The sequence below is a fragment of the Panthera pardus genome, unplaced genomic scaffold, assembly GCF_024362965.1.
Source record: "Panthera pardus isolate Hobbes unplaced genomic scaffold, ASM2436296v1 HiC_scaffold_6, whole genome shotgun sequence".
In the NCBI taxonomy this organism is placed as follows: Eukaryota; Metazoa; Chordata; class Mammalia; order Carnivora; family Felidae; genus Panthera; species Panthera pardus.
In genome coordinates, this window is record NW_026526991.1 from 110,298,451 (window position 1) to 110,315,366 (window position 16,916).

General features: G+C 34.1%; 1 protein-coding gene across 15 annotated transcripts in view; it reads left to right on the forward strand.

The window, feature by feature from the left end:
• Nucleotides 1-16,916, forward strand: part of PARD3 (par-3 family cell polarity regulator) — a 663,835-nt gene that overhangs the window by 485,690 nt on the left and 161,229 nt on the right. For 12 of the 15 annotated variants that reach the window (XM_019465161.2, XM_053895761.1, XM_053895766.1 and 9 more), the window contains one exon: nt 8,221-8,331. The exons of the other annotated variants lie outside the window; for them this stretch is intronic. In XM_019465161.2, the coding sequence (XP_019320706.1) occupies nt 8,221-8,331 (111 nt within the window). The remainder of the gene's footprint in view (nt 1-8,220; nt 8,332-16,916) is intronic. 15 annotated transcript variants of the gene reach the window in all.

The following is a 16,916-nucleotide window of genomic DNA, read 5'->3' on the forward strand; positions in this document are numbered from 1 at the left end:
GGCAGCAGTGATAGTATTTTTCATAATCACTTCTTGAGCCAAATGTAATTTGCAATTTGGAGTATTGTATTATGAAACAATAATGCATTAAAATGAGCAGTGCAAGAATTAGGAGTATAGTAGTAAAGAAAGGATCTAGAGAAGTAGTTGTGTGAAAGGCCCTCTCAAAATCATTATAAGTGGACATGGCTGATTTCAATGCCAAATTAAGCATTTAGAAAAATCAGAATCATGTGTTGTTGTTACTATGTTTAGGTATGTGTATGTTTATTTTAGATGTGATATATATATATATATATATATATAAATTATATATGTATAAATTATATATGTATAATTTATTATAAAGTTGTAGTTAAGGGGGAAACAAAAAATACACTTTGCATATTATTTGCATCTCCATGTTTGGTGTTATGGGATTTGTGTGGTTTGATTACCTATGTGGGTATATGTTGAAAAAAATAAGGTGTATCAAGCCTTATAAAAATTTTGTATGGAAGGAACAGTAATTACTATTTGACCCCTCTTTACAAAGGGAATTTATTTGCTACAGAAAATATGTCATGCAGTCCATGAACTAGCTGATGCCTAAAAAGCTTTAACGTTATAATTAAGATATACTTCCACTCATCTTCTGTCATTTTACTTGAATGGCTCTAAGTATAGGTTATAAATATTATTTCAGAGTCATTTATGTATTTATCTTGTGTTTTGAAGGATTACTGTGTTTGCTTGTTTTTTTTTTCCTTAAGTCTTTCCATTTAGATTCTATGGTAGTGTGTGTGTGTGTGTGTGTGTGTGTGTGTGTGTGTGTGGGTTTGGGTTTTATTTGTAAGATATTTGGAATTTAGAATGATTTGTGTAAAATTAAAATTGATAATATGCTAGGTTCAATTTCTTCATTGTCATTTTAATATTTTCTTGTTCCATATCCTTCCAGGACTCCTGAAGTGTCGGGTTACTAGACATATCAGTGCATCCTTGATTAGATAACGCAGGCTACACCAGGGGAAGAGTGCACTTATAAGGACACTTAATGGGAGTCCTGAAAAGGGTGTCTTGTCCATTAAGGGTATACTGCATGTCTAAAGGCTGTTCTAGCTTGGTTAAGTAGAAGCTATATTTTCTTTAAAAAAAAAAGTTACTTATTTTTTCTGGATGTCAGGCAACCCAAATTTAGTTTATTAAATCTAATCAGACTAGCACTGATGAAAACTGTACACAATCAAATAATGGTTGTCAAGTTTGTGAATTTCCTTTTAAAGAGAACCCCTGCTAAACTCCGCCAAGTTAAAACTGCATCCCATTTTATAAAAGCACTATCAAGTTGTCATGTACCCTTTCTAAGCCTCCCTTCTCATCATTGTTGATTACCAAGATGTTTTTTGCCTAAATAGGAGCTTTCTGCTTTTCATAATCAGCCTTCTCTTCCCTGATTCATCCAGCATTGCCACAATCTACTGCTGAGCAAATCAGTATGCTATCATGGTAGCGATTTCTTAAAATGTCACTAAAATATGTAAGATCCTGTATGGGAAGGACATATTAGAAGTGACTTGTTTTTTTCTTATTTATGAAATGGAGGCTGAGGCACAAAAAAATAGGGCCAGAAACTATGAGCCACATTATTATAAAAGATAAATGCATGCAGCGAATTCTTGCTGTTTTACCCTCTGATTGGGTTCGGACAGTTTGACATGTTTCTGCTGTTGCCTGGCCGTATTTGCATATGTCAGTACAGACAATTTTGACTTATGGAGTATCATTGCATTTAGAAATATTGGCAGTATCCTGGGTATGTGGGTAGTTTTTATGATCCTTTCCAATGGTTGAGATCAGTTCTTGACCTTGCCCCAGATTCCTGGTCTTCATAGACAAGTTCCATTTGGGAACAATGTCCTTTGGACCTCATTGCTGCAGGAAATGCAAGATTTATCTTATTTATTTCAACAAAGATGTTTTAACCAGCTGCTGTAAGTATAAAAGCATAAGGGTAATTGACTGTCTTTGGCTCCTCAAGTTTTTGAGGTGGCTGGGTGTGGTAAAAAGAGTCTTAGGTCTGAAGTCTGGCTTTGCTACTTACTTGCTATATGGCCTGTGAAATCATTAAATTCCCCTGAGGTTTCCCCTAAAGAGGAGGATGATAACACCTACCTCACATGCTGGTTGTGAAAATCAATGAGATAAAGTATGTAATAAAAATTCAATAAATTCTAGTGAAATGTAATTAAGTAATCAAAAGAGCATTCAACAGGTGTTCAATTATATGTCTCACTTAGGATTTACACAAAGTGAACTTTGTAGGTCTGAGAATTTCAGTTTCTCTAGATGTATCCAAGCACAGGCCCACTGAAATCTCCTAAACTAGCTATGAGGTGACCTGAACTCTTCTCCTAGTTTGCAGTGTGACTTTGGGCAGCTCTGCATACCTCTTGGACCTCAGTTTCCTTGTTAGTCAAATACAGACATTGAATGGGTGACCATCTTTCAACTTTGATTTTGCAGAAACGTGTACATATTCCTTCAGTGTGTATGGAATCTTATTGTTGCAATAAAACAGTCTACAAAGATATATGGCCAGATTTTTTTCAACTAAAATTTAGAAGAGTTTAAGGCTTTAAGGCAGAAATAAGTTCATAATTGTGTTAGAAACCAGAGTGATGAGTTGAGAGAAGTCAATGCTAATACCAAGAATGTGAGAAAAGATTGAACCAGAATCAACTGAAAAGATTTTCTAGAGAAACTTGGATCAAAAACCATTTATGAAAAGTATGACACAAAAGACTATAGAGGAATAGTGTTAACAGCTCATTATTTTGCTTTGACTTGAGTGAATGGTATGTTCCTGAGGCATTGCCGAGAGTTTGGAATAGAGGAATAACACAGTACAGGCTATTCGATTTTGCTGCACAGAATCTTTAATCCGACTCATGGCACAGCTGGTATCTCTCAAGGATCTTTAGGGTAAATGGCAGCATCATCACAGTGGTCAAAGACAGGATACCACAATGGCTGTGTCCTCCAGAAACAACTCCTATATTAATAATGAGTTACTGGAGAAAGGAAGTGATTGAATCATGTGATGGTGCAAATATTTAGAAATGAGGGGCAAAATGAGTTTGATGACAATGTTGACCATTCTAGTCTTGAAGTCAGATGTTCAGGGAGGATGGGTGGCTTCTAGTCACTGACACTAAATTTGTATTTGAACCATTTCAACACTCTCCCAGGCAAGCAGTATCACGTAACCTACATGCTTGTTAGGGTAAATAGTAAGGCAAGTATTATAGCAAAGCCCTCTTTAGATGGAAAGACCTTGGTAATTAGCTGTGAGAAATACCAGATTTCTAGGTGACATTTCAGTGATTTTTTTTGAAGAAAATCTTATTTCAAAAATTATTCCTCAAAGCTTACGAGATAATTGGTGCTGGTTATTGTGTTCATCTATTTTTAAGTAAGGCAGAAGATTTTTAAGACTTCTACTGTATCATGTTTTCAAATACGATATTAGGAAACTCCATTTCATTACAAATCCAATTATATTTTTTATTTTATTTATAGCAGGATGCTGTGCATGATATCACTCAGCATAATTTTTTCTGAGGATCTCTAATTTTATTAGCAATATAAAATATAGTGAGATATTTCAATGTTATTTATACTGCAGACAGAATTGGGTTAATTTATTAAAAACTGAAATGATGGTTTAGTAGCATGAAACTCTTACAGTAAAATTTTAACGACAGTTCTTTCTATATGAAAAGAAGAGAATTTTGTTACAATCCGGTGATTTTTTTTTCTTTTCCCGTTCATCAACAAGTGCATGTTTTGCCCATTATTCTTTACTATAGTAATATATGTGGCCGATCTGGCAGACAGCAATGATCTCATTTGTAACGCGTCATAGTAAAACCCATTTAGCAGATTACTTGGGGATTACTTTAGCTGAATGAAAACACTGCTGTATTCTTTATGAAGAAAGCCATATGTTTAAGAAATGTTACAATCAATTCTACTCTGATAAGACAGGGCTCATCCACTGTATCTTTCTGTGAAGGAGTCTTTAGTGGCTTGGTGGCATTTTTGTACTTTCTTCATATAGCAAGGACCTGTGACATTTTTCTCTATCAACTTTTTCTCTCAAGCTTTATATTTTTATTTTTGTCTCTTATTTTTTTTTAAAGTCATTCTTCTATATTAATATACCCTAAGATATGACTAGCAAATTTTTCCCCAGGTGCTGGGGTCCATGATGACTTTCTGTTCCAGGGTCACACCCATTGGATAGTAGAGCTTTCTGTTTGAGCATGTGTGGTGGTTAGTCAGAAGGCAGTTCCTAAAACCGATTCTTTGCTGAGAACGGGTTTGCTCCCTGGACATACCAAGTACAATATTTTTTTCAGCTTTGCTGTTCTTTGGAAAGTGACCCATTTGAAATTCATCTGTGGCTTATAAAAGATAATAAAATAAATGTAATTGATGTCTTCCAAGTTTTAAGCAGCTTGCTATGGAATAGTTGTTTTCATAGGTTAATTACTGATTTTAGTTGTGAAATTGACTTTGAGAATACATGTATAGCTCAAATTTTTCAGTGACTTCACCCCTCTTTGCAGGAAGAATTAAACTGATAAATTAAGAGAACACTACAATATATTGGCAATGAATGAATGAGTGTGGAGCTACTTTCTTTTTCTTTTTACACTCTAGAGTTGTTGGTATATATTTTTTTTCACCTACAGCCTCTATTTTATTCTGTCAAAAAATTACAGCTGAGGGATTCATTTTTATCCCAATTATAAAGTATTATGCTGTGCTTTTATAGTACACCTTAAAGAAATCACATAATTTATTAACTAAACCATGCATTAGGGGAAGTGTCCAAATGTAAACTTATAAACATTTTATCTATGGTTTCTTTACTTTTTAATATATTAATCTTGAATTTATACTTTTAAAAAGGAAGTATACTATAACAGTTTAATAAATTTACAAATAATAAAATAATATATTCTGGTGATTCAGAGGCAGCATAGGAAATATTTTAATATCAAATAAGTGAGAAAAAAGCAGTTCTTAAATATGAGTCAGGATTCACTTTTTTTTTAAATCATGTATCTTAGAAGAAAAGTTGAAATTTGATAGAGGTATAAAACTGAAACTTTCTCCACAAACTAGCACCAAGTTCATTAAAAAATAAATATCTAACCTAGGTAATTAAACTCAATGTTAGGTTTGGTACCAAAAAAATATCTAAACCTTTAAATCATAGAAAAGTCAACCACTCTTAATTTTTCCTTATATTATTAACTCAAAGAGAAAATGTACATGATCTCTTATAAGATTAAAGTGTACCTCTTGGTACAAAGAGATATACATTTGACTCTTGAACAATACGGGAGTTGGGGTACCAATACCCTGTGCAGATGAAAATCCATGTGTAACTTTTGACTCCCCTAAAACTTAACTTCTAATAGCCTACTATTGACCAAAAGCCTTACCAGTAAGGTAAGGTAAGGTAATCTTTTTACCAATAAGATAAACAATGTACTAACACATATTTTGTAAATTACACATACTATCTACTGTATTCTTACCATAAAGTGAGCTAGAGAAAAGAGAATGTTATTAAGAAAATCATAAGAAAGAGGAAATATAGTAGTATACTGTATTTATAGAAAAAAATCTGGGTATGAGTGGATCCATGTTGTTCAAGGATCAATTATATATCTTGTGTCATGGCATAGTGGTTTTTAAATAAAATACAGTTTTGAATATATGTAATCTAGAATGTGAACCAAAACACTTCTTTAAAAGCAAAACAGGGGCGCCTGGGTGGCTCAGTCAGTTAAGCATCTGACTCTTGATTTTGGCTCAGGTCATGATCTCATGGTTCATGTTCAAGTGCCAACGGTGCAGAGCCTGCTTGGAATTCTCTGCCTGCCTCTCTCTCTCTCTCTCTCTCTCTCTCTCTTTCTCTCAAAGATAAAAAAAAAAAAAACATAGAAAGGAAAACAAAACAGGTCAATATGGCAATGTTGCATCATTTGAGGGATATTTATGAACTGAAAAATGGTTAAAATGATTTCTTTAGGAATCCCTCTTATAAGTAAATATCACATGTTTAGATTTGAATTTGCACTTTTCTTGATGTTAGAATTTGATACATTTTATATTTCCAGATGCCTCAGTGTTGCAGAATTTTCAGGATGGGAACTCATGGGGGCTTTAAATACCATCTACATGCTGATGATGCTCAAATTAATTTGTCCAGCTCTGTCCTCTTCCCTGAACCCCCTGTAGATGCTTAATATATTTTTGTCAAATGAATGAACATTATGTTTTAGATGTTGGCTCCTACTGAGATGTATCAGTTTTTTATGTTCACTCTTTCATTTATTTATTAACTCATTCTATAAAGTCAGTCATTATGCCTTACTCTTAGGCATTATTGATATATTGACAGAAATAAAGGAAAGAGAAAGTTTTAGTTTTTATTTTTAATGCTTTATATTTATTAGTTTTAAAAGCATAGTACATTTATCCCTTGTAAGAAGTGGTCAAATTCCGGGCTCAAGTTCTTAGGGATTTTTTTTTCTCTTTGCAATTGCAATGGTCTGAAGTTAATTTTATAGGCACTTTTGAATGCTCTCTAATAATATACATAATTATTAAAGAAATGGTGGTGGTATTTTAACTTTTTTCTTTTTTAACATTTAAAGAATGCTTTTCTTTCCTTATTTATTTATTTTATTTTATTTTATTTTATTTTATTTTATTTTATTTTATTTTATTTTATTTATTTCAGAGAGAGGGAGCACAAGTGGGGGAGAGGGACAGAGGGAGAGCAAGAGAGAGACTCCTAAGCAGGCTCCATGCTGAGTGCAGAGCCCCACGTGGGCTTGATCCCAAGACCCTTGGACCATGACCTAAGCTGAAATCAAGAGTCAGAGGCTCAACTGACTGAGCCACACAGGCACCCCATGTCCCTTTCTTATTTATAAACCCCTTTGCAAACAATGTTACTATTTAATGTATGAGATGTTCCTGTGTACACATGTACATTCCCATATATTGTAAATTCGTATTTGAAATTAGATTTATATTAATAAAAGAAAGACCTATGCTGCAAACCAAGCCATTAGTTGAAGTACTTTTTTTCTCTTTTATATCCGTTTTCAACTACTCTTTTTTTTTAACTCTTCTCCTTTTTGATATGATTATCAGCATAAGCCAGATTCCTACTTTGTCTTCAGAAAGAAATAACATATTTTATATATTTATGACTGCTTAGTTGAAGAACTATCTATAAAAGGTTTATTTTTTGAAATATCTGGTGACCAAATCACTAAGATGAGTATTATTTGAGGGTAGGTAGTACATGTATGAGCACGTGTTCAGACAACATGGTCTTTTAAAGAGAAAAAGAACAGAACAGGACAAAGAATTGATAGCAAGCCTAGGCTTCTGAGATACCTTGGATGCCAGAGAGGGTATTTGTGTTTTCACAGAGCTGCCCAGCTCAGCAGCCATCTGTGAAAGTTTATGTGGACTGGTTTTCAATCATGTGTATGTTCCTCATGTTTGTTTTTGATCAGATATAGATTCCACATTCACCAATTGCTTCTCATCAGATTTCAGAATAGTATTTGATGAGAATGCCTTAAAGCTTTCAATTTAATAAGCTCAAAGTGTTATAGCAGTGTAAATTATCCTTTGTACTTTAAACCTTATGAACATGGCCTTGTCAGTTTTTAAACTATGATGAATGTTTCCAATAAACCTATGAAAGTAAAGAATAGTTGTTTATGGAGAGATTATTAAATAGATGATTGTGGATTACCATTCTTTAGTCTTAAGAGAAACCCATTCTAATGCAGATTTTTGGCCTCTATCATTTGAAGTATTCAGCACTCAGTCCTATACATTTATTGTTTGTTCAATAAGGATGAACTATGAAGTTGTTTACTTGTGTTTTGCCAAAAGAAAAATGGGTATTGAGGCCATTTTCAAAAGGGTTGTCTCTGGAAAGTTCTGATTAAAAGTAATTCCAATAAATTGATTGAAAATATTAATATTGGGCAAAAATCATGATTTGCAGGTGACCTTTTGGCCCTCATTTTGAGGCAGCTCACATTTCATTGAGTACATATGTCTTTGTCAAAAAAGAATGAAAACTCATTTTGTATATATTGACAAGTTAGAATTTTTTGTTATCAACAGGTTTGGCAAACATCGAAAAGATGACAAGATTGAGAAAACGGGTAAAATAAAAATACAGGACTCCCTTACATCAGAAGAGGAGAGGATACGAATGAAGCAGGAGCAGGAGAGGTAGACTTCAGTCATTTGATTAACCCTCGTCAGATAGAGCTTTTTTTCTTTTCCACTCTTTTTTCTTTTATCTAATATGAAGAATTTGTACTCCAATGGTTTTTAGTGTTTCTGTGGAATAAATTCAATGTAAAGAAAGATTCAAAGAAAGAATCATGTGTTTATTTGAGGCATTAAAGTGAGTTTAAATGGTTTTAATTAAGATCTTTGCTTAGGAGATAGTTTAGATAAATAACATTAATAGCATAATAACATAATTAAATAAACATTAAGACTGAACTTATAATCACTTTTAAAATCACAAAGAAATATTTACAATTCTGTTTCATTCATTTATGAGTTTATAGTATTTTATAATAATTTTTAAGACTATTTCTCTTGGAATAAAACTTTGAATTTTGATATCTCATTTAAAATATTTTGATTTATAACAACAATTGAAGAGACTGTTGCTTTTGGGCTATGTTGTTTTTCTCTCAAACGAGACATTTGTTTCTTTCTTTCTATTTTCCTATCATATTTTGTGAAATTTTCCACTTAAATTTGATTGTTATCTCTTGTTGAGACGTTCCATAAGAACCCGAAAACCAGTAAAATGAATGAAAAGTTACCTTAACAGATATTGAAACCCATTTTGATAAGTGATTAGAATTTCTCTTGTTGTCATTCCCCGGGGATGAGAAAGCCACTTCACGTTTTTGTCATTAGAGTTTGCAGACTCATAAGGAGCCCCCTCTGTATCATCACTTCACATTTTCAGAGGTGCCGCAGCAAGAGATAATATGCCTGTTGTACTCTGAGTAATCTGGGGTACGAGGAAGTTTTTGGTGCCTGGCTCAAGGCTGAAAGACTAAATATTGTCCATAACTAAGATTAGAGTCCAGCACCTTCAATTCCAGATTCTTGCTAACAGTTCTAGAGTCAGGGTACTTTCAATCTCATGCTTAATGAATGAAAGAACTAGAAAGAATAATCTATGATGGTTTTCTTTACAAGAGATTAATGTTTGGATATTTTTCCAGTCATCTTTCTCCTATATCTGAGGTTTGGGGCTAAGATAGTTACTCTGATTCTCTGTTTGTAGCTTTCCAGAACATTAAATATACAAGGGGGGAAAAGTATGGACTTTTAATTTATGATGCAAGTCTAGGTTCTTTCTTCTGGTACTTCTCCAGTTTTGTTTGTTTTAAACCCTTCCATTTTCTTAATTTCTAGGACTCTTTGATCCTTTTCAATTTTGGGATCCCCAAACTTATTAATGGCTCACTGTTGTCAGGCCAAGGCACACAATATTCCTTAGTGTATATAATATGGTGCTCAACTGCTCAGTACTATAAACTTCTATCCTAAAAGTCTTTCTTGCCCCTAAAGGAAGAGAGCATATACCAACTAAATGTATGTACTCAGATTTATCCACAGGCAAATATGTGATTTGTTAGAGAACAATCTGAGCAATAGAAACATTATACCTCTTTTCTATTTTGATGCCAACTATAGGGGATAGCTTCATGTATCCTGTACCATTGTTCTTATTTGAAATATTCTTTTCTTCCGGTTTAAGATGGTTACTGTGTTTCAATGCAGAATTCTATCACCATTTTCCAAGATACTTGTTATTATGCATAGTCAAATTTTTACAGGCAAACAATGATTTTTACATAATGGTTTCACTTGTATTATTAATTTGCCTAAGGCACAGTTCACTTTCAGTTTTGCTTTTAATCTCCATCTCTGTACCTCTAATGATGCAATACTTCTGGGAACTAGGTTGGTCATAATGAATTTACAATGTGCAGGAGGCCTAGAATAAAAATCTTTTAGGGTCAAGGAACCAGTGAATGGTCCATTAAAAAAAATCAATTAGCTTCATAATTTAAGGAAACTATTATACTCTGACTTTGTACTTCAGGAACAATTTTTATAAGTATGTTTTATTTAAACTCATGGATCTTGTAATAGAGCAAGTGAATGCATGAGACTTAGTGAATTACATAAGTGGGGCTCGTTTAGTGTTTGGTATTTGGATAAGGCAAACCTTTTGTATGTCCTCCTTTCTGTTCTGACCAGTGGCACTGGCGGTGCTTTGTTGGAGAATGCAAATTGCAACTTCTTTGGGAAGAATTTGACTGGAGGAATAGATAAAAATAAATAAACCACCGCTTATATTCTCATCATAGCCTTTACTCATTGCGGATTAGTAGTGAAGCATCTCTTTTAACATTATTTACCACTGTAGCTATTTGAATTCCCAAAATTATTTTGGGTGATTTCATATGAAAATAGAAAACCAGGGGCGCCTCACTTGGATAAGTATCTGACTTCTGCTCAGGTCATGATGTCACAGTTTGGGAGTTCAATCCCCGCATCAGGCTCTGTGCTGACAGTTCAGAGCCTGGATCCTGTTTCAGATTCTGTGTCTCATTCTCTCTCTGCCCCTCCCCCACTTGTGCACTAGCTCACTCTCTCTCTCAAAAATAAATAAATGTAAAAAATTTTTTTTTTAAATAGAAAACCTGACATCGTTTAGTTATTAGTTATGACATGTCCCAATCCAAAAAATAGTTTTTTGACCATACACATCCACGAAGCCTGAATATGACTCAAGATATAAATATGGAACAATTGAAAAGACAATGTCATTTCAAATGTGTTCTCCTACCAGGTTAAGATCTATTTAGATAGTTAAAGTAAATTAGATTCTTCTGAGCATGGGTCTGAGATTACATTTGATTTCATTTTTGCTAACTTCCTCCCCTTTCCTTTCTACCTGCTATCATCCTTGGGAGATGGAGTCTTGAATAAATGCTGTTCACATAGGAAGAGCCCAGCATAGATCTGTCCTCTGTCTCTACTAGCCCTGCCCTGCCAAGCAACTTGAGACTGCATGTGTAGGCTCTCTTCCTGAGAAGCAGGGAGTCTGGGGATAATGCCAAGGGTAAAATTAGCTGGTCCCATGATGTGCTATTTTGACTTCTGACTCCAAGCTCTGAACCTAGTTGCTTGCCTTTCAGAGATGCTGTTGGCCACATTTGGGCTAGCTGGGGAAATGAAGCAGAGTGATTGGTATTTGGAGCCGAGGTGTGAATTCAGTGCTTGCTGCCTCTTATTGGGTTGTCTTTCAGGTGTGCCTAGGGACAAAGCCCCCATTGGCTCATTTCCACCACAAAAAGATTAGGCTTCAAACTCCTAATAGAATATATTTAATTAAATGATCTGTGTAACTTCAGGCTCACTTAGCTTCCATTATGGTGACCAAGTGTCTGAAGTAATGTTTGGCTTTCTATTGTATTTTTGCTCCAGTGGTACCTCCCCTTAGGCTTTAAAGGTTGATATTGAACAGTGTAGTGTGGGAGTTTCCCAAACAATGTTTAACAGTAGAAAAAGGGTTCCACAATGCAAATCTCTTTGAGAAACACTTGGTTAAGCCAATTAATGCATATTTCTTTACTCCATTATATCTCAAAACTCTAATTATGTTAATGTACCTTGTGAGTTACCAAGATATGAATAGAGATTCATCATTTCCTAACTCATTTATTCACAGAACATCCCCCTTCACTTTTTGTTTTCTGTGGAATACTAACATCTCAGAATTCAGTCACTTGGGAAATACTGGCAAAGACCATTGGCTCCTGGGTCAGCCATATCCAGCTCATTCATCTAACTGACTGTGGAACTCAAGGTTGATTGTTTCCCAGAATCATGAGCAAATGTAGAACCACTGTTGGTGATCTGTCTATATTTCATGGCTTCTGTTTTGTCTACTTATGCATCTTATTTCTGTTCTGTCTTTCATTTTCCATTGTTTTCTTCCCCTCATGTTTTTACCTGTTTAAAACATGTACCTTTTTAAGGTCTACATCTAATGTATTCTAATTCTAAATCTATACACAATTTGAAAGAAAAAACATAAATTTAAGCCCGGAAAATAAAAATTTATCTGTAATAACATCACTGTTAACATACTAGACTATGCCTTTCCAATTTATTTCCTATAAAATATGTATTTCCACACATGCATACTTTCAAAAAGCTAAATCTATTTTCATTTTGATTTATTTTGCATTTTTGTACATTCTTAGAAAACCATGTTAAATTTTTTTCTGGAACAAGGTCAAGTCTGTATGAACAGATGGATGGATGGGAAGGAAGGACAGAAAGAAGGAAAAAGGTCTGAAAGATGAAATCTCTGTACTATCTGGCCAGATTCCTCAACTCTGAAATATTTACTTCATATTTTATTCATTCTATTATATATATGATGCTAACTGGCTTGCATTTTGTATTACTCAGCAAGGGATACCTGTTCTGATATTCTTATCTGTATCTATGTAGTAAGTTGTTCTTGGAAGTATTTTAAAGGGGACTGAATGATTCTAGTGGAGACATGAAAAAGTTAAGTGAATTTCTTATGAAATTCTCCCAGTATGTGAAGGATATTTATAAATCTGCTAAGGAAATGTATGGCTAGAAATGTTCCATTATTCAAAGAGATAATCCTTCTTAAAAGCTCGTGTTTCCAGTACTGGGGCCATTAAACTGTATGTGCTGCATGTGCTACACCCAGTTCTCGGTGCATCATTTTGCAACTTTGTGTGGCATTTCTGCATATGGTTCCCATTCACTGGCATTTCTTTTTTCGGTTTTACCAGTTGTTTCCAATATCTGCTTTGTGTAATTACTTGAAATTTTGATAGAAACTTTTTTTGTGGTGTTTCTTAGTTGGTAAGATCCTTTTCAAAAGATGCAGAAGTTAACATTTAAGCTAACATTTAAAAATATTATAATGTAGTAGTAAAGTGTGTTTAAAGTGCATGGATAAAAAGTTTGTGAAATTACAGGAGAAACAATCAATAAAGCAGTAATAGGTGTATTCCCCGTGTATCTGAAAGAGAAGAGAAATTTTTACTCATTTTGGCTTCAAACTTAGTATTCAGGCTCCCTGAATTCTGACCATAGAACCCAGGTAACCTGGATAATCTTTGCATTTAGATCACATATTGTCATTCGAACAAAGCTTAACTTTTAAAAAGTAACCTCTTAGAAAATCTACATTTTTCTATCCTGTAGCAGAATTTTCCATATTTTCTCTGACCTCTTCAGTCCTTCAGAAAAATCACCTCTAATCACTGAAATTAGTTTCATCAGACATTTTTTAGAAAAATTTATTGTTGCAGGTGAACAAAAATTTTAAACAGTCTATTAACTATGTGGAAGTTCACTAGTTAGACCAATATTGAGCATGTGTATGTGTGTGTGTGCGTGCATGTGTGTGTTTGGAATGGATTTTGTTGAGAGAACATAACTGGAGTAGGAAAAGGCAGTTTTGTATTTGATGAGAACCGTCTTAGATGTATTTGTCATTGCAGCATCTGTTTGAGTTGGAAATAACTGTAGGTGCTTTGTTACTCATAGTCAGAACATAATGTGAGTGGATGAGTATCTGTAAGACTGTGTGTGTTTTGGTTTGTGAAAAATTATTCTAGTGTTTCATTAGTCAGCATAAAGAGAAGTTTTTGTCGTTTCACAATATGTTACACATACCATATGATGGTCTAAATTTTGTGTTATGTTGTTCTTCCTTCTCTCAGGGATCCCTTACCTTTGTTAAGAGGGAGAAAAGATTTAAGTCTGTTAACATTACAAAATTGATATAAGGCAATACAACCAATGCGAAAATAGCTAACTGCAGAGCTTTGGGAAGGTAATAGGTTGACAGGCTAGAGTTAATAATGAACACTCTCCAGAGATGGTAATTTGGAGTCTAGATCTAGTTCTTAAGAACTTAGGTATTTAGCAAAGTGGAGAAATTCTACACCCATATGTAGGCACAGGGGCTCATAGGAAGGAGGTGTTCTTCTAACTCCTTAGATTCTGTGGTTTTGTGTTAGTCATTTGTGGTATCTCTGTGAATGCTTTTTTTTTTTAATCTCTTTTTCAACTTTTAGCCATATGTATATACATATATATGTGTGTGTATGTATATATGTATATATGTATATATTCAAATATATACATATATGTATATATTCAAATATGCACTTATATTCATATATACATATATATGTTTATTTTAGAGAGAGAGAGAGAGAGAGCATGAGCAGGGGAGAGGGGCAGGGGGAGAGAGAGAGAGAATCTAAAGCAGGCTCTGCTCTCAGCACAAAGCTGGATGTGGTGCTCAATCCCATGACTGTGAGCCAAAACCAAGAGTTGGATGCTCAACCAATTGAGTCACCCAGGCGAACCACCATTTAATATTTTAAAACTGATATCATTTCACTTTTAGTATTAAGGGATGAAGCTTAACTTTTCCCCACCTATTGTACGATTCCACTGTGGATTTGTACAACTTGCCATTTTCCCTTGAACAGGAAATGTACCTTCAAAACAGTTGGTCCTAGTCATGAATTTTTTTTTTTTCGGGACCCATTTAGAATATGGAAGTCTTTTCGTCTCAATTATCTTTTACCTCAATATTACCAAGAGATAAAATCCCACTTAAAATGATGGCTGTTTTCAAAGTAAGAAATTTAGTGGAATATTGTCCCTCTCTTCGGAGTTTGGCATTGATGCCAAATTGGAAGCTTCTGTATTGGGAGGAGCCAGTTGTGGGATTTATGTAGCAGGGTTGCCTGATGGATTGAGGAGTTGAGCCACAGTATTTCTGAAGTCTTCCATCTGATGAGGTGTTTTAAGGGGCAAATACAGCATTCATTCAGTTGACCACAAGCTACTATTAAACTGAACCATTGCTTCCAGTTATATTGTAGTTTAAATTTCATTCTGCCATGCATTTAGGTTTTATTTGATGAATGTCTGTAATACTGATTTTCAGAGAGAGGAAATACTGTGAGGAAAAGATCTTTGTTCCCAGAATGAGGCTTCTGGATGGCAGGCCAATAAGTTGGGGATAAAATGTTTCCCAAAAGAGTTGATTGCAAGGTTTTAAACATTGTTTTGAAGATATTTAACAACTATCTGATATGTAGCAATGCAACATTCATTTTAATGTTTTTTTGGAAACTAATATTAGTATATTTTATCTTCTGCAGACATTTACAGCATTTTTATTAACATTATTAAAGGTCAATTTCTATTTCTTGGAGTGTTCTAAAAAATGCACCATGGTTGTTCCATGTATCGAAGTTTTGTTACATTGGAGGTGACGTATTTAGGATTTAAGTAGACCATTGATTTCCATCCTGAGGAGTTGGTCACTTGGTAGTGATTCTCATGCCTGTACCTTTTCTGGATATATGAAGACCATACTTCATAGTCATAAAACAGTTATTTTCATCTTACTCTACTGCAATTAGTGCTAAAAGCCATTTATTGTAAAAGCAAAAAATCCTAATGAATAGAAATGTTACAAGAACAGAAGTCTTGTGTGTCTTCATCATGCATCATCCATTTTAATTAGAGAAAAAGGTGGTGAACACTGTGACAAGAGTCTAGAATTAAAATCATTAATTGATGTCAAGCTGAAGAGAGACTGTTAGCATGAATTTAGTGACAGCAGGAAAGAAATTAACCTTATTACTTTATTTAGTATATTACATTATTTTGTGTATTGTTTTCTACGCAGGTTCAAGGCAATTTCATTATCATAGTGCAAGATACTTTTCTTTTTTTTTTTACCAAAAGGGTGAGAATATTTATGTTCGAACATAACAGACTGATATGATAAATTCTTCACTTGTTAAAAGTCTTACAAAGTTTTAAAAGTTTTGTTTTTGTTTATATTTCAAGAGCAGGAAAATAGTGCACGATGATGTTGCCCATCAACATCAGTCACTACAGCTGTCTGCTCTCAGAATAGTTCTCTTGTATAACTATGAAGGACTATCTGAAACGCTTACAGCAATAGACATTTATTTCTTTGGCTAAGTTTTGGGCTAATCAGTTACTTCTGTGATTGCTGAAGTTTGGCCCAAGATAAATAGGAGGGATAATGCTAAACAACAAACTGACTGTTCAGAAAAACGAATGGCTCTCACATCTTAGAGATAATTTGTGACCTGAGGGTCATGATAAAAGAATAGAAGAGGTGTCCTTTCATAGCACTGACCATCTGGAACTATTAAAGGCTGAACTGCAGTATAATCACTGTCTTTTTTTTTTTAAGTTTCCTTAAGAAACTATATTATTTTCATTAAGATGCCAAAGATATTTTCTCCCCTGATCCAAATATTTCTTTTCTAATATAAATCTCTCAAGAAATAATGAAAATATATTACATGTAAATATAACATGGTTGCGTTCCAGAGTCCCATTTCTCACTTTACAATAAACAAGACATTCAAGCATAAGAGTATATAATAAAGAAAATCATTTGTTAATTTGACTGTGAATTGTCACTACAATTCACAAACCATAGTGTGTTCCTGGTTTTAAAAATCTACTTTTCAGTGCCATTTGCACAGCAGCAGGCTTCATTAGCAATGATTCCTAGAATGAACTTGAAAATGCACGTTAGTCCAAGCTGGTAACCAGATTCTTTAGCCTGCTGTGGCACTAGCCCCACTTCCTGAGCCACAGGTATGCTGCAGTTTCATTCTGAGGTTTCCGTCACAAGTGTGAGCTGC